Consider the following 26,181-nt stretch of genomic DNA (forward strand, 5'->3'; position numbering starts at 1 on the left):
GTTGCGAGGATCTGTAGACAATTGCTGGAAGCTGGAAACATAACAGTGGTTCCTTGGCCTGAATCCTCACCAGACATGTCACCAATTCAGTATGTGTAAGATGCTCTGAATCACATGTTTGTTTTGCAGCTCTGCCAGTAACATTGCATGATGGAAATGTTGGTCACACCAGATTCTGATCCCAAAAGAACCTTTCTTGAACTTGTAGAAAACGGGAAGAAAAACAAAAGTCATTATTCGTATTTTGGTTGAGCGTAAATGTCGAGAGAGTTGTTTAACTTCTAAATTTAAGGAACAAATGCAAATGTTTGTAGAAGTGGAAGCTGTTTCATTTTGCCCAAGAAAAGTTACAGAATTTGAAACATTTGATGGGGTCTAGTACAGTCCCAGTTTAATTAGTTTAATTTCTTTCCAAAGCGCGTTTAATAATTGTGAATTAATCTATCTATTCTTACGCATAAACTCACAGGCACAATAATGTCCTACAGGAAGAGTAAGAAACGTCCCTCTTAAGCACTTGAGCAGACTGAAGCCTCGGAGCTGCACAATTCATTAACTGAAAAGGAAAGAATTACAAGCGGGCCAGATATGAAACCACGCTGCTGTGTATCACCCTTCATTTCATCAAATGAAGCATTAAAGGAACAGCCATCTTGGAAATAAGAGCAAGAAGAGTTCTTAGGTTATCACCTCATTAATTTGCTTTATTCTTAAAAAAAAAAAAATGATAGGACAGAATTGATGTGTGTTACCATCCCACATTTAATTAATTTCAATCACCCCGGGGTATTGTGAGTCCACTTTTATTTTGTGCGTTTTGCTACATTTTTTAGGCTATTTCACACATTCTGTTTATCTCTTTCTTTCTCCTACTCTCTCACGGTCTTTGGTCATTAACATGTTTATTCATCTTCAGAAAGCACTGAGAGCCTCCTTAGAATAATAACTTGTTGCTCTCATTTCATCCACTTGAGAATTAAATAAAGAATTGTTGAATCTACAGTGTATTGTTTAAGAAGGGCTTCTGACTTTTAAATGGAACAGCTTATTGTCACTCGCTGCTCGACGGAAGCCCATAGGAAGCCTTATTAAAATGATAATGTACACTTAAAAATGAAAATGTAATTCCGCCATAATGTAGTATCCCACACGTATGCATTATTTCACTGAAAACTCAAATGAAAGTGCTTAATTTTTTACCATATGAAAATGAAAATGGAAAAGCTCTTTGTTCCTGCTGTGCAGTGGACAACAGTCAAATCTTATTTCAGATTTTAAAATCCAAATGCAGTATAAAAAAAAAGCGCATGTTTAGCTTTTGTCATTCTAATTAAAGTAATAATTTTTTTGACATTATATTTTTTATACAAAGTGCAGTAATCAAAACAGCAACCCGCAATCCATTGCGTCTAATAGTAATTTTAGTTCCTTGAGGGATGTTCAAGGAACCGCTTTTCACAAACTAAAAACAAAGGCCGAATAAATAAATTCAATGATGATAGATTGAGGCTAAAAACCATACGGCCACGCTTGTGTAAATATATAAAACTAACAACGCAGTCAGCCATCTCATCAGGGTTTTAATTTGTGTAAATAAAATGCTCTAATCACCATCACACATACTTTCTACGCATCAGTTGGGCTCTTCTTGTCAAGATGGTTTGTTCCTGGAGACACAAGTGACAGTGTCAGTGCGCCAGTCTTCCTCTCAGGGCCTCAAACATGCACTGTTGGATGGGCCATTGAATTCAGCCAGTAGTCTTCTAGTGGTCTATGGGAGGAAACAGGAGCACATTAAAAGTGCTGATGAATCCAATCAGGCTGTTCGCAGGCATCCAACACAGATATGCTGGTGCACTTAGCAGCGCTACTCAAGGGCTTAATTAGAAGGATGCTTGTGTATTGTTTGTTTTCAGGCTTTAGTAAAGTCTGTGCGTCCTGATAATGGAATTGGCTGGGAAATTGAATCGTTTGGCCCTGCCTTCATGCTGCTAGGCCTGATACTGCTTGTCAACACCATTGTTTCTTCACCCTCCTGTGGAGCCCCTATCTATGTCAGTGAAGGAAGACAGCTCTGCGGCAGACAGTCAACCAACCCCTCAGCTGGAGCACTCAGGTTCAGCTGTCAGCTACAGGGCCCTCCATACTGAAGAAGTGCCTTTTGAATTAGAATCTACCTCTAATTAGCAGCTATAGTCCCCCCAGCATGACACCTCCAGTCAACTTGCCGTTATATATATGCAAACATTTGCTCAGCTCCTCCACACTGTTGGAGTGCAGCCCGTCATATACTTCCCCTTACCAATCTTTTCCTCAAATGTGAAGCTGATGTGTGAGCAACTATTGAACATGACAGGCACAAATAGTGGTTTGACAACAGTTATTGTAACACTCGTCCAGGCAGCCAGATTTGGTTGGAATAAATCACAGTGTAGCAGTTGTTAGTCAGTAAAATGTTTTAGCAGTAGTGATCAGAGAGGCCATCCTACCAGCATGGATGACAGATTAAATATGTGTTTTGTGCTTGTCAAGTATGCGGTGAAAGTAACGTGAAATATTTTAACGTGTCTAGTAGTTAATGAATGTGGGCCTTACTGTGTGTTAGCCAGGGAGTCAACCTCTTGATATGGGGTGAAAGGAAGCATAGGAATTCTTTCACTGGGCGGAGGCCGGAATCCAATCAGCTGGGCGAGGGGGCTAGGAAACGGGGCATCAGACACAGTTATGCTTCAGCACTTTTCAATTTGAGCTTGGTGTGCCTTAGCCTCCGGCCTGTATCATTAATGAAAGTCACATTATGCATCCTTGTCGTCCTTAGTTATGCCCCTCAACCAGTAGGAGGTTTTCATCGCTCATATCCATACCTCTACCAAGGCTTAACGTCCCCTCGCTGCTGTGGGAGTCCCAGCTCTGCTCTGCTCGTGAAACCCTGTGAAATATAAAGGCTGTCAGAGGTTGTCATCCTTCACTATCTCTGTTTTTGAAATTACTCTTCATTATTGATTTCTGTGTAATTTCTCTGATACAAATAAATTGCTGCCATTTTCCTAGTCTCTTCTCCCACCCGGTGTTTTGTGTGTAATGATTCATGATATTTTTGCTGCTCTTTGTTGCTCCAGCGCTTTCTTTTCTGGTGTATTAGAGGTCATAGATTCCTACTGTTATGCAGGAAAGATTAGATGGATTCTGTGGATATCCTCACACCCAACTTGGCCTCTAAAAGAATCAATCCTTGGTATGGTCTCTCAGCAAACCCTCTTTGTGTTTTTTTTTTTTTTCTCAACAATTTCCACACTGTTCTCACTCCATGTTTTTTCTGTCACTGAGTCAGCTGAAGACGTGACATCCGTGTGCACAAGTGTAGCAGCAGTGGTTGTTATATAAATGACCTTTTGAGTCATTTGTAAATCCTCCAGATTTGCTTCAACTTCACTGATTCCTCACGTAGAATTCCATGCCAATTGGTCGACTAGCTGTTTAAGATTGCAACTTCTTTTACTGTAAGTACCAGAGAGAGTCTTGAAAGCCAACCATCCATCCTATTGCCTATTTGTGTGTGCACCTATTGTACGACTGACGTTTTTGTCTCTCTCATAGTACACCTATAATCGGGGTGGGTTTAGTTTGTGCAGCTGTAGTATGTCACGGTAATAATATTATGAACTTATTGTATGATTTTTGGATATGACTTTGGCCATTTTTGCTGCCTGTGCGAGTGCCCATTGAATGTCCCTAACTTTTTTTTAGCTACCTCTATCCTCATGGTGTTTGAGTAGGCGTTTTTTTTCCCCCCAATGAATGCATAATTCCAGCCTCAAGGTTTGGAAGAATGAGATACTTTGTTTCAACCCTGCATTCCACGCTCCATTGTGGGAACATTTTGGCTGTATGAGAGAAAAGAGCAACGTGAACAAGCTGGCATGACGAATGCTTAAACACGGGGGCAATGAAAAGTGGCGAAACAACCAACCTAAATGTTCATCTAAAACATAGCCATCTATTTCATTCTTCAGAGACGGGAACAAAACCGCAGTTGGAGATGGAGAGCAGCCATCCCAACAGTTGGTGATTATGGATGCCTTTGCCCAACAGTGCAAATATAAAGAGCCGGAAATGCTGCACGTCTACATATAGCGTAACTTGCTAGAAATGCAGCCATTCAATACTGGGGGAAAAAAAAAAAAATCAAAAAACTGCATTTAAAAATATGCTGCAAACTTTTTGACAGGCGCTATGCGTTGCCAAAGAAAACGTAACGTTACATCTCCCAAACTGCCATTCCTGTACAGTAATTTGAAGTGATGGTTTGTGCAAATACATATATGTGGTCAAGCTTAAATATAACCCCAAACATGAGCTTGACCAACATTACATAACTGCTGACTGGCCTCTGCAGTCACAGTGTGCTGAACCACACTGCTGACATACAAGCCCCTCAGTCTCCTTTAGCGTTAGTTAGTGTATTTCACAGCATCAGTCAAATAGTTTCACATTCTAATATTCGAAAGAGCTAAAAATGGCTGAAAATTCTGAAAAACAGCCGAAGGAAGAAGATGTGAAATATTTAAGACAGTAGAACAGGAAGAAAAGAGGTTAAAGGAGGCATTTACATCTTTAAAAAGGGTATTCGTGTTGAAGGGGAACAAAATTTTACATGGGAATTTGAAAGTATCTCAAACAAAAAAAGCATGCATTTAAAAGAAAAGTATAAAGATATAAAACAAAATCTTAAAAAATAACAACCACGATGTCCTTAAAGAGCTGAATATTTTGATATTTCAATGCTGAAGGAGTTTGAACTGGTTCAAAAAAATGCACTGAAGAAGCTAATGAAGTATACTCATGAATTAAAATGCATTCAATTAGAATAGCATTACATCAGCGACATTAAAAGGGTCTTAATACTGTACCACAAAAACATCATTTAATGTATCACCCAGTGAAAATATTTATTATTTGGTCACAGCCTTTGCAGCTTTTATGTCCTTTCATGCCAGTTTATATTGAATGAATTCGGTATTCAGTGGCAGTTCATATTGTTAGCTTTTATCGCTCAAGCCAATGTGTAGCGAGGAATAATGTCTTTTAAATGTTTTGTCTGGTTGTTGCTTATTAAGTGTCCCATCTGTTTCTTTTAGAACCTTGACACAGAGGCAAGTCCTGATCTGGATTTCAGGTCGGCGGCTCCTTATTTCTCCTCTGCTCTTTACTTGACTTGTATCGTGTCACTCTCCTAGCCCTTTGCTCCGTTTCCATTTCCCCGGCTGTGGCAGAAATCCCACTCATTTATTTGCCTGAGAAATAGGATGTGTCAAATAAGGACTGTGTGGGCATTGTGGTCTGATATGAATACGACCAGACTGAAAAGCTTTCTTGCTCTCTTTATTATTACTCTCTGGTCATGGGGGCTGCACACATTTACACATGACGTCAACACTTTGTCCCGGCTATGTATGTTAACAGTGAGTAATGAAATTCGCTCTGGCAGCACACTACTCGGCTCTCTTACAGTTTGAGAGGCACTATAAAACAGGGTGTGGGACGTGTGGAAACTGTGATCCGCGATCTGCAATCGCCTGTATAGCCCCGGCGGACACATGCTGCAGTAGGAGGATTTGGGATGTGTGTCTACAGTGAAATGCATCTAACCACTGACAATGTCGACTGCAGTGCCAAACATAAAACAAAGCTTGAAATGACAGTTTCATCAGATCCTCAGAGCCTAAAGGAGACTCGGTGTATGGATTCAGAGTCTACTGCTGGTTTTTTTTGGGGGGGGGGGGGAGACGGGACTAAATTACAGAGATTGATGGCTCAGATGAGCATAAATCTTGAAGTTTCTCAAGCTGACTCAGTGTTCCTGCGTGTACCCAGCATGCTGCCGTCTGATTTATGGTTAGTTTGGCCATGTGCAGAATGTCTGCACCAAATCATTTGGCCCTGAGAAGTGACAACAGGCACAGAAAGTGATGTTCATTTTGACACCTTCATGTCCACGTGTTCACTTAAGATGAACAACCAACTATCTCATACTTTAGACAAAACGTTGCTCTGAGCAAAAATATTGTGTTTGCACCAATATAGTTATTCTTTTTTTTCCAGGGGTGCAAATTTTAAGATAATATTCAGTCAATAATGGACACACAAATATGTATCATACCTTTGACTTTTTTTAATCTATGCTGCTAAATGTTTTTGTCTTTTGATCCGTGTTTTGGACTGTTGTGATAGGCTCAGCGTCCTGTCTTTTGCAGTTTCAGAAGTGCCTGTTTTGTGTGTGTATGTGTGTGAGGACATAAGACGCTAGACATTTTGTACAGAGGACCTCTAATAACATGAAGGAGAAGGAGAAGCAGGCGTGCGAGTCGTGCCAGAAACGGACTCCTGTCACACCAAAGCGAGCCGTATGTTCACTGACTGCAGGATCATTTGTGATTATCTGCCAGTCAAGAAAAAGAATCTATGATTATTTGCCTCTCGAAAATTGGAAGCTGTTGCTGTCCCACTATGGTTTAGGTACATTTAAAGAATCTTTAGGAGGAAATGTAGCTGTTTAAATTCCAAACTTTTGGTCATTCCATCTAAATACAAATCCCACTTCAACATTTGCTCATAGGTTTTTGTATATTTGAAACCAAAATCTCTGCAGCCCCTGCTGGCAAGGCATGTAATAGTAAGTTATCTGTCCCGGCTCCCAGGTTCTCACTACTCTGACAACATCTCTAGCTTAACTACTACTGAGCTATCCAAGCCAGTGGCAAACCTCAACATGATTCACTGGCGTAAGGGTATTCTCAGCAGGGGACCATTAGTGTTGTCTGCCCGGTAACAAACAGCCAGCAAGCGTTGAGGCACGCTATCTGTCATTGCGTATACACTAGAAGAGGGCAAGGAAGGAGGAAGAGGAGGGGGCGGGGCCGGTGAGCCTGTTCTCAACTGTCACACTGTATAATGCTTCAGAAACAGTTGAATTTGACTCTTAATACGCTGTAACAAATGTGCAAATTGCAGTAAAAATGTAAGTAAATTGCATTTTTGTGTGTTTACCCTCCACCCCGGCTCTGGTTGCACAGCTCCTAGAGGGATACTGTAGACATATCGGATAGTGCCTATGAGGATTAAAAGAGAAATTGAGAAAAAGAAAATGCAGCATCTTTCTAACAAGTGGTGGCGTGTTGGTATCATGGTACAGTATTTTCCAAACAGTGACAGTGTGGCTGTCTAGCTTCCTCAGGGGGCCAGGATCCACTGTTCTGACATGTCCCTGTGTCAGCGGTCTGAAGAGGAGCTGGAATGCGTTCATGACTCTACATGCGTATCCTCCGATGCTCCGTTGGGGTTCAGAGTGACAGGATCACTGTTTTTCCACTGCAGTTCCTTATGCCCTTCTTTCATATGCTGAATAAGTGAGATGGAGAGATAGTGGAGTAGGAGATCTGCAGTGACTAATGACGCATTTTCACTCTGAGGATGTTCATTGCCGCTGAAGAACAAGGACACTTCACTTAAATGAACTTCACTCTCCAGATTTACAGTTGTAAAATAAAGGTTTACACACTACTTGAAATTACTGGACAAGATAGAATTTGATGGTCTATTTTTTTTTTGGATGTAATTCCCTCAAATGGATGTGACTTGAGGTTCTCACCCAAGGCTAAAAATACAGAAAAGGAGAAAGAGGCTGGTTTTGAGTGTGGTCTCTTGAAACTGGACTGCATTGTCAATGCGAAGGACAATTCTCTCTCGAAAAAAACCCCCAAAAACCATTTGTTTATAGGAGCTTGACATAACTCCTAACTAAAGGAAACAGTCTGTCTCCTCTTCTCAGTAGATAATTGCCTGTTAATGTGGAAATCTTTGCCCAAGGTTTGATAACTTCTGTGTTCTAGGCAGCTTCACGCAGTTGTACATCCTGGCATTTTAGAGGTCATAATTCTGAGGGCAGCCACATACAGTGTAGGAAACTTCATAAAACTTCAGAAGACAGTGTGCTCATCTCAAAACTATAGCGGAGAAAAAAGCTTTTATTGAATTAAAAAAAATGATAACATCATGTGGAGACACTATGAAGAGAAAATAGACTTTTATCAAGAAGTGTTGTTATTGGAGGACTGCAGTGTTCTCCGACTTGGTTGCAACTTGGTTTGTTTTCTCTTGCTGTTGTCTTAATTCTTCATTTCCAGCCTCCACGGGGATCTGACGGAGACAGCAAAACAGAAACAAAAACAAAAAAAACAAAAAATAAATTTTGGGACTAAGATGGGAAATTGAGGAAAATGGCATTTATTTTGTCAGGCTATTGTGTTCATTGTGTGTACTTGTATATCTCTTCTCTGCAGTCCTTGAATAAACAAAAAAGACACCATTACACTGTACCTACATATTACCTTTTTAGATGCTATTTTGTTACCCGGATTAGTAAACCAATCTTTGCTTTGATCATATGTGAGTGATACAAAGTAGGTTCCACTGTAACTGACGTGTGCGTCAGCTATCAGGTTTCTTGGATGATTAAAAGGGCCTAGAAAGGGGAGCAGCAGCAGCAGCAGCAGTAGTAGGCAGCTGGGGTCCTCGTCATCTTGAGAGGTGCTGCAGCATCCAGGACCCATCTGGAGAGAACACAGATCCAAGGACACTGCAGGAGCAGAGACGGGGAGAGATAAATATGCGATGCAAGGCCTTCTTCACAGGCTTTGTCATTGGGGAAGACTCGATAGACATTCGCTCTTTGTCAGTGTCAGATATGTCAGTGACAGAAACACGGCGGAACTTAAGCGCTGTCCTGTTCTGATGCACGCCACAATATGTAGATACCCGTGGTTTTTACCCCAGCAGCACCACTCATTATTCAAATTACTGTCTGTGCAGAAATATAGAACCATGATTACAGCAAGGTAATTAATATGATATGAAATCTAAGATAAAATATTGTCTCATAAATCTGCTCTTTAGTTTGTCCCAAAATCAGTTGAACTGACCATTCCTCAATTTTTTTCCTTTAATTTTTCATTTATTCTTTCTTTTACCTGAACGCCTTCTTGGTGTACAGGCATTATAGTTTGTACAGGACTCCCTAATTCTTTGTTGATTTTGGCAGCCCTCTATTTTACCCTGAGGCGCCAGCATCAGGTTTATATTTGTGGTTTTGAGTGAAATGTCTCAACAATTACTGGATGGATTGCAATGAAATTTGGTACAGACAATCACATCTCCCTCAGGAGGATGTGAAATAACTTTTGGTTAACCCCCTAAAGATCCTAAAAAAGCATCTTGTAAAAAACAGAAAAATATCCAAATTTGTGTTGCAGTTTTGCGGTAGTAAGTACTGCATGTGTACTTCACCAACAAGTTGACTCAAGCTCGTGCATTTATGCTTAAAAAAAGACCAAAATTATTCATTGATTGTCACAATAGATTCATTTTTCTTTCAGTCGTCTAATCGATTAATTGTTGAGGTTGGAGTTGGTCAGTGTTGATGATGTCACTGGATCGTGTAGGTGTTAAAGTTAAAACTTGAATTATGAGGAAAATGGAAAGTGATAAAAGGTGAAAAATATTCTCTGTTACATATACTGTCCAAACCTCCAACTTGTAGATTGCACTTGAGGCTCAGAGAACTTTAAAAATACAATAAATACGAAAGAGTAGTTTGCAAATCAATTGTACAATTTCAGCGAGCACCATATGTCCTGTACCTCTTATACCACAGCTTACACAGGCCTTAAAGACCACCTTTAACTTCATCTCATCTTGTGTGGCTATTTCTGCATTGTGTAGGTTGTTTTAATGGCTTGGAGCTCTAAACAACACTCGGGATTTAGTCTGCTGGACTTTGAGGCCTTAGGCAATCAGAGGCATTCATCATCCCCACAGCTTCGAGAATGATGGAAGGGGGGGAGGGGGGAGAGGGGGAGTGAGAGAGGTAGAAAAAACATACAGAGATAAAGAGAGAGAGAGACAGAGGGAGACAGTGATAGAGCGAGGAGAGCAGACACGGTGGCAGTGCCAGAGAAGTGGGTGTATAAAAAGCATACATGAGAAGAGGACTAAAATGTCAGTGTGAAACATTTGTCTGGAGGTGTGATCCACTCAGACACAGTTTCACTGCGCAGTGGGTAAACAGCTGTAATCATTGTTCAGGAGTAAGCATTAACAGTAGCTGTCTATATTCTGTTGTTTAAGAACATCACATCACATCTTGACTTCCTGGAAACAAATATACTAAATCTGATGTTCATGAGCTGACAAGGATGGGGGAGAAGAGCCGTTCCTCCGTAAAGGTCAGTCCACCTTAACTGAGCCTGTATCAAAGTCACCAACTTCACTAACTTCTCTTTTTATCAGCGTTTGGCATGAAAGACAAAGAAAGCTTTCATCAAGCTGTGCCATTCACTCCCTCAGGAATGGCCTAAACTGGACACATGCAGGTCCACATGAGCTGCTGAAGTGCTGCAGCTTGCCTGGATGCTACTGCTGCTGCTAAAAAGTAATTTGATTCAGAAAACAGCAACAGCAGAGCCATGTTACTAACTTCATTCTCACCATCACACATGCACGCTATTTAAGTTAAACACAAATTGTACACACCTTAAAGGAGTTCGCTGCTGGTAGAACACATTTCTGTTCAGAAACACAAAAGATCCCTGATGCTCGGCCCTGGTGGGGAAGCTAATAAAATCAAAGCTTGCTAAACAGAGAGACACTATCAAGCAGTAGCCCATCGTGCAACTAGTTAACAACCAGCGGTAGTTGAGTTGCATGGCACAATATTTTAGCCTGTAGGTATCTTGTAATAATTATGATGCACAATACGATAAAAGCTGTAATGAGGCTGTTTGGATTGGTTTAGCAGGTGGATGCTCACAAAGACGTATGATGTATCATATGATATATGGAAGCTAAAAGCCCTTTTAAATTACATATAGCTCATTTTGAGGTGGTTTAAAAAGCCTGCAGTCACAGTGAGGACCCCCCCCCCCCCATAATATGTCTTAAAAACATTTACTGGTAATCTTTCATATATTGACATAAACCAGGATCTGCTGTAAACTATTTTTAACCCAGCCCTTCTGAGTCCTATGTAACATCTTACCAGGGTCCCCTGTGAGGGACTACTCTGTCAGATTGTTTGGCTTCTATGCCCAATACACCAAAAGGCAATTGCATTCTGTTTACAGTGGTAAAGCTGAAAAATGCAGCAAACCTTCACAGTCTGGCAAGGTTGAAACTGCAGCTATTTGGCTTTTTGTTTTTTGTGCTTGACCGGTAACTGGTTGTCAAGGTTGTTGTGTGTCCGTGAACAGTCGTCAGCACTGGTATAATCCATCCTTCCACTGCTGCTTTGCATCACCAGGTCATCATCTCCCCTCTGAAGTACTTCTGTGTTAATGTTTGTGCACTCCGTCGGTGCTGCTTTGTCTAGTTAGTCTAAGCTTAGTGGGAGACCGTGAGAGGGGGATGGAACACTGAGTACATTAGATATCTGTTTTCCTGGTGTTAGTGTTATCAAAATCAGGACACACACACACTGTCCCCCATGTCTTTCCATTTACTTCCCATAGTGACGTCGAGATGCAAATTTGAGGCTCTACATCCGCTTCACAGCAGCAGCCTTCGGGCTTACGGTTCATCAGAGCAAAAACATGTCCGAGGCCAAGGAACATTTTTGGATAGAATGATAAAAGAAACAGAGAGTTGTGCTGTTTACTTAGAGCTCCAAGTGTGGACGGGTCATGTTATTGTTTGTCAAAGATTCTCAGAGGTCAAACACTTACTCAGCAAATATCTTTCTGGACCTTTACCCCCTTTCTCTCCCTTTATGTGCGCCCTTGGGCTCTTCCGCTTCCCGTTCCATTAACTTCTTCCTTGAACAAATGACGAAAGCACTTTGAGGTTTCTCTCTGAAAGAAAACTTTGAGCCAGCATGCAGTATCCCGTGGTACCTAATACCTGGATACACCCGTGCATGACTCAAGGGCGGGTGCGTGGTGTATCCTTCTCATCTCTAGTCTAGACTAGAGCCTTTATGCAGGCAGTCACAACAGATCGTATGAGGTCTCCAGTCAATAGAGATTTCACAGTCACACTTAAGTCAGTACAGAAATCTTGACGGTATACACCACAGTCTAAACTTGTACATCTATCCCGTGTTCAATACTGAACTGCTTGAATGTGGGGCTGTCAACCCCTTGACTCAGTTACCTTGGTTACCACTGATTTTATCATCCTCCTCGTAGACTTCTATCTCAGTTTTCAGAAGGGTTCAGAGCGTTGTAAGATGAAGTGGCGATGAAACGGGTGTGTAAGAGGGAGAACCTATGTAGGGTCTTGTTGGCCCTCTTTGCCCAGGTGCTAGTGATTGTGGAAGGTTCACAGGCATGTTCTTCCTTCCTCTTTCTTTCATCTTTTCAACTAAGAGCCTTAAACCTAGCAGTTTTCCCACATGCCAAAATCTACACGTGCCCTGCAGCATTGTTGCCTTGGTTACAATTGAATTTGTCCTCCAGTAACAAGAAAAGAGGGTTCTTGAACATGGGTGCTCTTTGAGATTTTAGATGGGACTGAGAGGGACCCACAGAGCCCACTGCACCTCCATCTGCTGTGTTTTGCCAGAGTGACAGTCAAAGCCTGCATGTTTGGCGCTGGGAAGGTGACTTGTATGAGGGGATGAGGATTGGCAAAGGAGGCTGACTGGTACAGAGGAGGCCATTTCACGCAACACAGCCTCCAGGAAGTCAGTCATCAGAGGTGCCAAAGGAAAGCTGCATCTCTTTCATAGCTGGCCAAATGGAGCAACCAGGCGTGGAGGGTCCTCTTGAAGACAATATCCCCTAACTAATACCATCTGGGATGACTTTCCCAGTCCCGGTGTGAAGCTTGTCATCCTGAAACCATTCATATCAACATTCATTTCAAAAATGCCATGCCTCAGGATAATTTAGTCTTTTAAAGACTTTGACATGATTCAGAAACCTCTTTGTGTTTATTAAGTGCCTTTATTCCTCTCAGGTTATGACAGGGGAATGGAGGACGCTGGAATATATATACCGAATATTGGTGATAATATTGAAAAAAATGGCCCTTTTGGTTGCAGATTTTGAAAAAAAGGGCTGAGCTATGATAAACCACAACGAGGTCAACAGGACATTTTGGATTTTAAACTCTACCCATCAACAGCTGTGGGGCACAAAGCCTTCAGGGCAATTGGATAATTACAGACCAGAGGGGGCTGTGCAGTGTTATTAAATTCATTAAAAAAGGAGAAAAAGCAGAGGCTGAAGACTGCCCGCGATAATGTCAATTATTGCAAGCATTGTAAGTAAAAAAATAAACCTTTAAAAAAAAAGTAGCCTAAAGCAGTGAATATGCCCATTGGGCTGGCATATTTGAAGAAGCCCTAGCATTAAGAATTAAAAAAAAATACAAAAGACACAACACTGTAGCTCATAAACATCGTAACTGCAACGTAAGTCTACAAGTTGCAGCTGAGCTGCTGTTGCTCGGTAATCGTTGACTTTGTTTTGTCTGATTTGCTGGGGAACACTGGCTGTCATTGGCAGTCCGTGGAACCTGTTGGTTGATGGTGTTGTTTGCTTATGTTGGTGGTATTGAGGCATCAGTACTATGGTGACACTGCTCCATAATCAGTTTAAGACAAAATTAGATTAGAGACAATAACAAATGAAAAGGCAAAAGACTCACTGATGCCTCAAGGCGTTCAGGGTCACATTCATTCTGCAAGAAAGTCAATATACCAAGGGGGAACTATAAAACTGGGGAATGTCATAGAGAGCCATAAAGGAGTGTATACCAGTTAAACTTTGTGTATTACAAAGGCAATCTCATGTCTCTGCAATAGGCCGCAGTTAGCTTCCTCAACACTGTCCTCCAGATTGTTTTTTTCCCATTGTGTAACGGATTTCATGGTGAGAATATTTCCTGGAAAGCAAGGAAATGTTCAATATGACTCCCCTTTGAGAGTGCATGGGGTGGTGTCATCATGCTTCCCATGAATGAGGTAATAGTTGAGGAATCATTTAATAGGCCAGTGATACTTTGTTTACGTGGGTGTCCTTGGACTTGACAGTGTTATGGTCAGCAAAGCCCAGAATGCAGGTTAATTAAATGTATTTAAAAAAAAGAATGAGGTCATAGTTCATCCTCATCATTCAAGTTATTTTAAGATTCATTGTCTGAGTAAAAGAAAAAGAAAATCCCCATTTGTTCAAGAAAACCCTTTTTAGCAAGGCGATACCTTGTAGTGCTGCGTGTTCCGAGGAGATAGTGTTTTTTTTTGTTGTTGTTGTTTTTTTACTGAGTTCTTAAATTTACTAAAGTCCATAGAGCAACACCCTTAACCACAACACGTCGTCAGGGAGAGGGAGGGGAAGGAAGGAAATCACTTAACCAGTAAAAAAAAAAAAGAAGAAAAAGAGTCAGGGGAGGCTGTGAAATGCTCTGGTTCATCTCAGGGTATTAATGGAACCACAACCTCCCTCACTCTTTCATAAGTGAAGATGAAGCATTATACTGTCTCTACTTGCTCATTCAAAGATAAATGTAGCTGATAACATCCCCACTTCTGAACTGATCCCATTTTTATCTGGTGAGACCAGTGACAGAAAAATGTGTGAAGAAAAACAATGTACCTCTCCAAATTTGTAGCATATGTTATGATCTAAGGTGTTGGCAATGTATTCAGTGTCCCGCAGTGAATCTGTAGCTTGTTGAGTCAAAGGTGAAGCAGATGTTTTAAAATAAAGAGTGGCTTGGAAAAGTAATGATTTCAATCAGAATCTAAAAGAACAAACAACAATATGAGTTTTTTAATCGCAAAGAAATTTGAGCCCAGCTTTCTGTTTTCTGAAGTACCGACTCTACAGTTGTATTCCCAATACCTTAGGAACATTACGGTCATAATGTTGAAACCCTAAACCTTCACCGTCATAACTGGGTTTATAAATCTAACCTTTATCCTAATCTGAGATTAAGCCTAATTCCCTTTAACCTCACTGGGGTTTAAACAACAGCTCTCAAAATAAATATCCCCACTTTCCAATCATGATGTCAGACTTTTTTTTTGTAACATGGAAAAAATATACAATAACCATTGCGAGTTTGGGGTACCCATCATAGACATTTATTCATTCCCTAGACCTCCCCATCCATTCATCCATCCATCCATCCATCCATCCATTATCTACACAGCATATCCTGTACGGGCGGGTTGACGCTAATCCCAGTGGAAGGGTACACAGAGGACAGGTCGCTGCTCACGTGGGCTCCCAATTTTCTGACCCTACAAATATCGTAAAAAGGACACACAGGATAATTTGCCCTTGTTAAAAAGAGAAGATGAAAGCAATGTTTATTCTTCATCATCATGATTCTCCCTGTTCACGCCAATATAGTGTTTACACAGATACACACAATCAGCAGTCACACATCTGTTTAAAGAAAAGCCTTGTGTAACCTGATGATTGGCCCTTCTGTAAAATGGAGAAATATTGGCAGATTGTAGCCTGCTGACAAGCCACGGAAAGTCTGTGACGTGAATCTGAGTCTGGGGACTCTTCATGCATTCCAGTCAAAGAATGTCAAGACCCTTGGATCAGCATTGCGGTGAAACACTGCTCTTCCCCCAGAGATGGAGAGGGCGAAGGTCTTGTCATTCATTTTGCATTGCATTTTTGCCTTAAAACATTTTAATCAGTGACTCCAGAGTAATTTGGTGCTTGAGGCATATTTAAAATATCCCCTGAAATATTGTCCATAACAAAACACCTTTGCGTGGATGCATTAATTCTGTAGGCGTGAATGATCTTCATTTATAAGGCCAGTGGATGTCGCTGGATTACTCAGGGCTCCAATTAAAGATGACTGCTTTCATTAAAGTAGCTGCTGTAACCATGCAGCTAAATGCACTGGACTGTTCCTTCTCTTCTTTGTCCTACTATGGTTGCATGATGCTAGAGTATCACTGTAGCATCCAGTAACCTGCATGGACGAAGCAAAGCCTTAAACGCTAATACATCCTGCCCACACATACAGGTTGTAGAATTGTGACTATTCATTTAAAGAGCCCAAGAGAAAATAACAACCTGGCATATTTCTGGTTTTGTCAGAGGAAGACAAATTGCAACCTGTTGATTAAAAACCAAAAAAAAAATCAGTGCTTCTCATATTTGCCAATTTATTTCCAAGACATATGGTTATGTCACAGCAGTGAGCCCCCACTCTGCGCTGGACTCTATAAATACTTTCATCCTGCTTCGGGGGGACCTTCCTCCTCCTGATTTATACGAACATGAACCCCAAACCTGTCGTTGTATATTCTTTGTATTAGGCTGAACTTTGGCTTACGTGTTCCGTCTCGGGTTCTTTTGTGATGAAGCATACAGGACTGACAGGCTTTCTTAGCACAGCCGTGAGCCCATATTGCCGCCATCATTCTACAGAGTATCCCATGAGGGACGACCCCTGACCTCTGTGAAAATCCAACAACGGCTAGGGGGACTGTTAATGCTCACTAGTGATGTACAGCTGTGCTTTATTCAAGGTGGTTCATCTTTGCTCTGCACAACCTTCACATATGTAAATTTAATCATTGCAAAATGTCTTTAGCTTGAATCATATTTCATGTTTTCACCGGGGGGAAGCGGCAAAGCAGGGAAAGAAGATACTTTTATTTCTTAAAGGTGCAACAGTTTTGTCAACAATGTAATACAGCAATGAAAAGGGGAAGATCTTTTTTTTTTTTTTTTTTTGCTAAATCAGTAGAGTAAAATCCCCAACAGTTTATAATATAAAACAGGACAGATGTGACATTTCACCTAACCATTAACCATTGACTTGAAGTTTAGTTTTAATAATCTTCCCGCAGCAAATGGCAAAAAGTTCAACATAAAATGAAGCTTTGAAAACTGAATAGCTACACAAATGTTTCATTTCCGTGCTTTGTGCTCTGGCCCGGACTGTACCATTAGCACCCAGGAGACTAGCCTTTAGCCCACAGCCAGCCACATCCCTCATGACCTCTTCCAGTAATGGCGACGCTCTCTCTGGAGGCAGGAGTTGTTTGCCAAGCAACTCGGGTCAGACAGACGGACCTCTCGGCTGCTTTTGGAGATCTTCACTCCACTCACAATTCAGCAGAGTTTTATTAAAGTTAGAACCCCTAATCCCGATCCTGAGCTGAGAGAAATGGCGTCACGCTCAAAATGAATGAATAAAATGAATATTATTTTCCTTTAAGGGAGGAAAAAGATTTTAGCTCATATTTTTTTGATTTTTTCTTTTTTATGGAATTATTTACGCCCAAAGTCACATACTCACTACTGTCAAATCAATCATGATTTTGACGTTTATGTAGAAATAATAACCATCACACCTAGAATAATAATATTTCTGCCATTCAGTGTGACATATGCAATGTGTCAGGACTAATGCTGCTGATAGATGAACACGAGTTAAAACAGACCAACAAGAGAGAATATGACTAATAGTACAAGAATAAATTACAGTCCTACTGCTGTGGAGGTATGGAGATCTAACAATGCCGCGTTAGAGCAGGATTTGATAAGATTTGATTTGATCAGAAGTTAGGATAGGGTTGGTTCAGCCTGTACATTCTCAGTCACCACTCAAACACACAATTGTGAATGTAGCTGTACTGTTTAGACTTACTGCATTTTGTATCGAACCTGCTGTTATGCTAAATGTATTGTGTGATGACTGAATAAAATTTTACTACTACTACTTAAAATAATTCATGATATTATGACAACTACAACACAGCTCTGACCTAAATGGAACATTTACTGTTTCAACTTTGGCAAACAGACTGAAACTTGCTTTCTGTAACATGGAGGTGAAGGCTGGAGAAGCAGTTGGGGGTATTTCCCACCTCTGAAACGTGACATTTTTCTTTTACAAAATCCCCAAAAACATCCAGAATGGTGAGCTGACATTTTTCAGGTGGGAGTAGAGCATCTTGCTCTTGTCTAGCGACAACATAATATAAGGTGTTACTTCTCTCACTCCCAAGAGTGGCCAAATGCACAATGTCTAAATAACAGACATACAGTAAATGTACCGAACAACTCCAAACATCAGAAAAAAAAGAATCAAGTCGAACACTCTTCCTTTAAGCCTCCCTCTCATTTTATTGAACTGCGGTGTGCCTATTTATTAATATACATTGAAATATGTATATTTTTCCAGTTTTATGTTGGTTGACCTTTACCATTTAGGGAAACACTGCCACCTACTATGTTAAGGTCAATTATTTATGAATATCCTACATTTACATGATATCAATCCACCACGACTAAGAAATACTGCGTGTTTTGCCCTACAGATGCCACTGATCAGCATGTGTTCCCTGTATTTTTTCCCCTGCGCTCAGGTGGCCATGACAGCCAGGTAACCTATCTCAGAATGCATAAGCCGCCCTGTCAGCAGACTCAGCCCTGTGTCTCCTGGACCTTGTTGATACCCAATACAAAATGCCACACCGGGGGAAGCACATTGCCTGCCTGTAATCCGAGCATCTTATCAAACCAATCAGAAAGAACACATCTCGACTGTGACAGAAGGGGGTTTCACAACATCTGGTGCTCTCACAGCGAAAGGGAGGTTGTGTGTGTGTGTGTGTGTGTGTGTGTGTGTGTGTGTCTGTGTGTCTGTGTGTGTGTGTGTGACAGCAATCTTGATGCTCTGGTATGGAGATGTTAGATCAACACTAAAGTCCTGCCTTCTCTTCGGATTCAGGTCAGTGAACGGGCAGCCAGTTGTCAGCGTTTGCTTGCTGCAGAAGTGAAGGCTTCCTTGCATTTATTCTAGTGATGTTCCTGACGGTAGCATTTGTCACTTCACTTCTTCACATTTCCTTTCTACTTCTTTTTCTCTGACCTTTACCCCGCCAACCCTCCTGCTACATTTTTTCCTCCTATTCTTAACCCTTTCCGTTCTTTCCTCTAGCCCAGTGCAGCCGTGAGAGGTTACCGCAGCAAGGCAGCCAAGAGTCCAAGCTTTGGCTCCAACTGGCCCTCTAGCAGCAGCAGCAGTGGTGTTCTCGGGGCGTGGAGTGCTTCCACCTCTGCAAATCTGCAACGTGATCTATCCCACCACCACCACCACCATCATCATCATCATCATCAACAACAACAACAACACCCACAACACCACCATCAGCCCTCTCACTCAGGTTACACCTACTGCCTGGCCCATATAGCTGTGAGTACAGCAGCGTTGTTCCTCCTATAGCTCGTCTTTCTTTGCATTCTCTGCCTCGCTTCTTATTTATAATCGCTCTCTTTCTGGCGTCCATTAGTGGCTGTTACTGTCTGGGCAGCTCTTATGCACACAGCTAATTCTCCCCCTCCCTCCCTCCCTGTTCCAACTCTCCCTTTTCTCTCTGCCTTTAATCTTACACTCTCCCACACTCTCATTTCCTCACTCTAAACCTTCCTCCTTCGTTCTCTTGCTTTACTGCTGCATTCCTCCTCTCTTCCCTGCGACTCAATTTGTTTTTCTTTCATCCATCCTCGGCATCAACAGTGCAATGAGAGACTAATTGAGATAAAGACACTTTTGGACGGCTTCCCTTGTCATTATCCTTGGAATTAATTGCTGCTCTGCAATCCGTTTGATTTGACTTTATTGGCGCGATCTGGTTTTCTAATGTTTGGGGTGTGACTAGAACCCAGACATGAGCCAAATTGAGAAATTTTATCATCGTCATGTTGCTGTCACACTCACAGAGCCGTAAAGAAAGATTTGGCAGGTTTTTATTTCGCGGTATTTCTTACGCTAATAAATGTATTTGCAAGGCTTCACACCGAATCTTTCTCTCATTCTCTCTTTTTTCCCTCCCCCTTTACAGCTCTGTGATTTTCTCTGATCTTACGTATGAACTTAAAATCCCAGTCGCCTTTTCTTTTTTTTTTGCCAACATGTTGTGACTAACCTGACATGTTTGTGTGCAACAAGTGAAAAAATTGGATTGGATTTGGCTGTGGCAATCATCATTGTTGATTGGCTCCAGGTCACACGCAGCATTCCTCTTACGTTATTGCAAGAATATCAAGGTAGATGCTGATTCTGTCACAGTAAGCTGAAAGGAAAATTATCTCGAATTTGTCGTGTGCGCATCGTTTTATCAAGTATTCCAGTTGTAATCAGTGTATTACACAGTCTTCCCCATTGCTATCTAACATTACCAGCATCCAAATCATCCCTCCTAGCATCTCTACCTGAGGTAAAGAGGGGCAGGAGGCAGAAACAGAGGACATTTTATGATAGAAACCTGGTGCTGTGCTCTGATAAAAACTCAGCGTGTTCTAGCAAAGTTTCAGGGAACTCAGCGGTCTTCTTTGTTCACCCCCCACAGTCATCGATACACAGCTACAAGGAGAGTCTGAATTCTTGCTATTGATCTAACTGGTTTGTTTTTCTAAAAGCTAACAAGCAGACAGCTCCTCAAACTGAACAAATTTAAGGTTTCTCCGATTTGCAAAGGAACCTGTCTGGATGGTATTGAACCTCCGTATGGTTTTTGGCTAAAAAAAAAAAAAATCACAGACGACTGCTTGATAATTTCATGATTCGCTTTACAGAATTGTCACTTGACAAATCCGTCAGGTAACGATGTTTCTCATCCGAGTATAAATCCATCGCTAATAAGCCGCTCTGCCCTGGTATTGCATCACTGTCTCTGTCTACTCTGGAACATTCTAGGAATCGCATTGAGTGTTTCACAAAGGCAGCAGACAATGAAGGGAAAAAAAGGCTCATTCTTTAAACAATACACATGTTCATGACAAAGCCCGTCTTGTTTCTCTTTCATTCTCTATTTTCAGTCTGTTCTCCTGTGGATGTTTTTGTGGGATGCTGGTTGGCCGCACCTCTCATAATAGATGGCTAAACAGTCTTTGCTTCAGATCACCACAGGGTCATCAAACGCTTGACTTCATCTTGACCCTCAAACTGTACCGGACCACTTTGCCCTTAACTGCCCCGGTTTCTATGGGACAGCGAGGGCAGTTGTGTTTTTTTGAGCTGCTCTCATTCTGTCCCTGCAGTCCCTCCTTCTATCATGTCTTTGTCTTTACAAGTCAACATTTCGACCTCAAAAGTGATCCAGGCACAAGCTAACAAAGGCTTAAACTAATGCCCAGACCTGCTTTGTTATGTATTAAAACTCCTAATTCTTCTTTTCTACGCCCTCGATAAATACAGTCGCAAGTTCAAGCATATTAGATGCAAAGAATGCTTAACAGAGTGGGAAGAAAAACAGAACCGATTGCTCAGCATGTGTCTGTCCCTTTAGCTGAGAGAGGTGAGTAAATACAGGGGGAAAAAAAGAGGATCCAGCAGAGATCAAGAAGCTTTGCCTCCAGTGAGTTTGTAATTACAAAGGAAGCAGATACATTTCCACTCTTAATACAGCAGATAAAGTTTCCTCAGGGAGGTGAGGTGGTACGACAAAACAGCGAGAGGATGAGAAAGTCGTATAGAAGTCAGGAGACGCAACTAGAACGAGTCAGACGGAGATTTCTCTCATTTCCCAAAAGATCCCTCCCTCAGAACGGGTTACAGTTTACCATTAAATGACTTAACCATGCACGTTTTGGTCCGAAAAATGATTGCAGCGTAGATTAAACTTCAAAAGTTTTCCATGAATAGTGTAACTAAGTCACAGTGAGGTAGTCATGCAAATGATACGCAGGATTCAGACACTCAATTAGGTTTTAATTATTCATTGAAAAAATAATTACATGTGGTCTTATTCTCTTAGTCCCTAAAGTCCCTAGAGATGGTCAGCTCTTTGTCTTGGTTCTGACTGAAAATTCTCAACTTTAACTACCTCTAGTTGCGATAAAGTAATGTGAAATCATGACTTCCATGTTGATAGTGCTGCTTTAAGTTCCTGTTGAGAAGGAGAAGACAGACGAAAGAGGAAGACACCCAGGGCAAGAGCACACTGAGGAGATAATGCACAAATTGACTGACAGATGCCAAGTGTCTCACTTCATTTCTCTCTGTGTACCATTAACCAAATAGCTAAATAGGTTTGGTAACAGCCCGCTCCGTCGAGTGGACTTTCCTTTAATTGCCTCTGTGTAATAAAACCTGACAGGCAAATGATTGCACATGCTGTTATTGGATTTCTTACTCAAAGCAACATGGCTTGTACAGGCAGCTTAAGCCCTAACGTGTCTGAGGTCATATATTTTCTGCTTTATAAAAAATGGATCAAAGCAATAATGCGACATTCTTTATAGATACTTTCCCTGATTGGTGTGACTGAGCCCATTTGTTAGCGATAGCAGCAACAATGATGGACATAAAGATAAAGTGTACACATTGTACATCGAGTTTCCGCTCTGCTTGTATTGCTCATGGGATATTTGATATCCAGCCTTCTAGGTTTGAGAAACCTCTCTCTCTCTTTTCGTGCATATTTTTTTTCCATTTCCTCTGCTATTTTCTCTCCATCATTGTAATTCATTTGCACATCCTTAATATTATTTCAGTCTCAAAAGCGTACTTTTAATGAGCTAATCTTTTGCCGCTTATAATGCACAGCACACATTCTCATAGTAAAAAGGAAAATACTCCGACATCATATATCAAACCACTGATGAACAGTTAATGCTGCCTAAAATAATATTTGGCTCTGCTTTTTTTCGAAGATGTAGATAACGTTTCACATTGTTGAAAGTTCACTTGTATAATTGATTTTTAGAGGGGAAGGAAAGGTGGAAAATGATGAAGAAAATTATTTCAGCGTAAAGCAATATGTGTGACGGGGGTCCCTGGAAAGAAACGAAAAGAAAGAAAAGGTAATTTCAGACTCAGGGGCTTAAAAATCAACTGGATAATGTTATGCTGCTAGAGCTCAGTGCTAATGTTACTGGGGAATTGTAGCCTAGCATGTCTTGGCTAACCAGCCACTCACCAGTTTACTGAAGTGTTTGTACTAGTTCTTGCTAATATTTATCCTTCCAGACTCTGTTACTGTGCTGAAATTCCTCAGGGAAACATAAAAAAAAAAGTCATGGGTATTGATGTCATAAACAAACCCATAGCAGCCGTCCACAAAACCATTTCATGCAGCTGCTGGTCAAGACGCTGAGAGAGCAACTTAAAAACAAGAAAAGTCCTCAGATTTGAATTTATTGCTGCATCAAGGGAGCTACAGTGTTTTTAGCATGCACTCAACAAACCTATTACCTTGTTCCACCTGACAACAAATTAGAAAATTGGGCACAAAAACACTCAAATCCATAAAAAGTACACGATCAATAAAAATGCACATTTAAATAACATTGGCACTCACCCTTCCTTATCCCATGTGAGTGTCTGTTATTATAAAGATGAGCAAACTTGAGGTGCTGTCCTCTTTTTTTTTTTCTCTCATTGTCTGTTTGACAATTGTCTCATCCGTCGTCCCCTTCCCCGTAAGGTTTACATCCGGAATCGTGCTGGTCAACGAACATGACACCTCCGTGTCACTTGAACTGTCACGCTATTCCATTGGCATCCCAGACTTTCCGTTGTGATGCCGTATCCCAGACGCCTCAGAGCTGTTCTTGGATTTTAACACACCAGACGGGATAAAGACGCCCGGCCGTCCGCTCCGATGATCATAATCGCGCATGACGATGGAAATATGTCGGTCATGACAAATCATATCAAAGTCTGGCTGAAGTCATGTAATCTGATCGCAGCATATGACTGCTGAAAAGCATGTGTTCTTAGTCAACTTTCTATGCTTATATAACTTATTTTTTTTGCAATTTCTGACACCCCAAGCTGTTTAATTTCTGATGTAATGCCATTACTTTCAGCAGATTATCACCCGAATGCTTAATATCCAGATGTTCCAATTGTCTGGGACGTCTCAGTCTAGGTCTTATGCATGTTTGTGATAGGGTTTCATTATCTTGCATGACAAGCGTGCTTGGGAACGATTCTCATGCATTTGTCCTGGCTTAATAGCCGTATTGGACTATTTAACTGTATACAACTGGGAGGAATTGCATTACCAGCTCAGTCTATTTCAGCTATTTGCATTCATGTTGTGTGGTTACAACCTAATCAGAGCTCATTGTGCAGATGTTAGCGCTTATGTTAGAGAAAGCAAGAGCTGAAGTCTTTTGGTCCATTGCTCACAATTATTTCTAGAAGGTCTGGGGATGTATTGTGAATTCCAGGGCCAGCCTGCATTTGATCGGGGTACTGCTGAGTTTATCTCTTATCATAACACACTTGGAGATACGCTCTCCGCTGTAGGATAATAAGTACTCCTCTTTTGGGGAAATGGTGCAAGAACTGTTGGACGACGGGCCACATGTTTCCATCCACCTCTGTGTCAGACACAGATAACATGAGACATTTTTCACTAAATAGAAACATTTGAACAGTTTATTACTCTTTCATCCACGGACACAGACTTCCTCGTGAGTCCTTCAGTTTAACCTGGAAGTGCCTCTCGAGCAAAAGCTGGTTAGCTCATGAGACATTCCACACACATGGTGGCCATTCAGTCGATACAAAGCAGCTCGTAGGGATTCCCAGCTCATCCACAGATCCACAAGGGCGGGAAACAAGGGAGAGACAATAGTATGGAGGTCCACTTCTGCTTGGAAAAGAATAATGAAAAATTCCACTGTCGTGTCTTCGTTTTCAGATAAAAAGCCATGGTTAGGAGATCAAAAGTTGCAATAGTGTGTTAAAAAGATCAAAACTCATAATGTTAGATTTAGAATTTAAATAATATAAAAAGTCAAAATGTGATAAACAAGAGTTTCAATTATGAGATCAAACAAAATACAGCGAAATGCGTTCCCCATCGTCATCATGAGGGCTTGGCTTGGCAGTAACATGACTTTGATCATAGTTCACATACTGATGCATATTCCTGATTGGAATCAATTTTAACAACATGAAAGGGACATTACACATTACCTTACAAAGTCACCACAGTGCGGTTTCACTTTGCTTGTTTCGGCATGTTGGCCTTTCCTCACTTTGAGGAGTTAGCCTTGAAAAAGAATTAGATCTGAATGAAACTTGATAGTATTGAAAAAAATCCGTTTGTTTCCTAAAAGTATCAACATTTGACTCCCAGCTGTATTCATCACTCATAATTAAGACTTTATTTTATAATCATAACTTTGGATCTCGTAATTACTGTCTACCATGGGCATATTTGTATCATTTTGGCTATGTGTTTATCTTTTACTGGCAGAAATTGCTTGGAATAGTATAATCAGCATTAGAAAGAAAAAATGAAAACAATATAACTATAATAATGGGTCAGTTTGTTTATATCAGTTTCTAATTAATCAAAGATTCACATAAAGAGCCTCATTTGATGTATATATATAAACATATATATATATATATATATTTTTTTTTTTTAGAAATCTTTTTCAAGGGAGTGAGAGAAATCAATCCCAGCAGCTCACCTTATCATTCGTCTCTCTCAAACTCTGGCACAGCCCTTGATGCTGTGATTAGCTTAATTGGCCATAACTCACAAACACCCATTTATACACGCTGACAGATGACACAGTCATTTAGCTGAATGAATGGTCGGTTCGCTAGGGAGGAAAAGGCGTGTCCCTCGGTTGGCTTATGGCCTGCACAAGACAAACCGGTGGATGCTACGGTCGCAGCTACGAGTCTCCTCCTCCTCCTAAGTAATGGAGAATTTGGAGTAAAGTTGTTACTGAGCAAACGTTGGAAATGAGCAAAAATACAGTATAACTATCATGGTTACTCCAGTTCATTCAATAACAATCACTGAAGGATTCCTTGAGCAGATGCTGATTTGCACCGCGTCGGTGTGGTGCTGGTGGTGGTGCTGCTGCTGCTGCTGGGGGAGCCTGACGGGGAATTTGTGATGAGGTGCATTAGCTTACATGTTAGAGAGTCTGAGTCTCTTTCATCAGCCCTTGAATGAAAAGCATTTCTCATTCCCTCCCCAAATGCTGCAATGATTCATCTCTGCAGTGAGCTAGAATGGGCTTTGTCTCAGTAATTAATTCAACTCTCGGGACAGTAGTTGGAATGAGTCGTGTCTTCAAGGCCTAATTAAAAGAAGATTGTCAAACATATTGTAGGTCACACTACTCAGAATCTTCAAACATTTCCGATGGATTTTTTTGG

At 41.1% G+C, this 26,181-nt stretch overlaps 1 protein-coding gene across 3 annotated transcripts in view; it reads left to right on the forward strand.

The window, feature by feature from the left end:
• LOC147240719 (RNA-binding motif, single-stranded-interacting protein 3) overlaps positions 1 to 26,181 on the forward strand; it is a 287,130-nt gene that overhangs the window by 41,855 nt on the left and 219,094 nt on the right. For all 3 annotated transcript variants that reach the window (XM_086194098.1, XM_086194100.1, XM_086194099.1), the window contains one exon: positions 18,982 to 19,236. In XM_086194098.1, coding sequence (XP_086050224.1) covers positions 18,982 to 19,236 — 255 coding nt within the window. The remainder of the gene's footprint in view (positions 1 to 18,981; positions 19,237 to 26,181) is intronic.

Source organism: Aulostomus chinensis, chromosome 22 (genome assembly GCF_037954235.1).
Source record: "Aulostomus chinensis isolate RoL2024-O1b breed Wild chromosome 22, RoL_Achi_v1.0, whole genome shotgun sequence".
Lineage (NCBI taxonomy): Eukaryota > Metazoa > Chordata > Actinopteri > Syngnathiformes > Aulostomidae > Aulostomus > Aulostomus chinensis.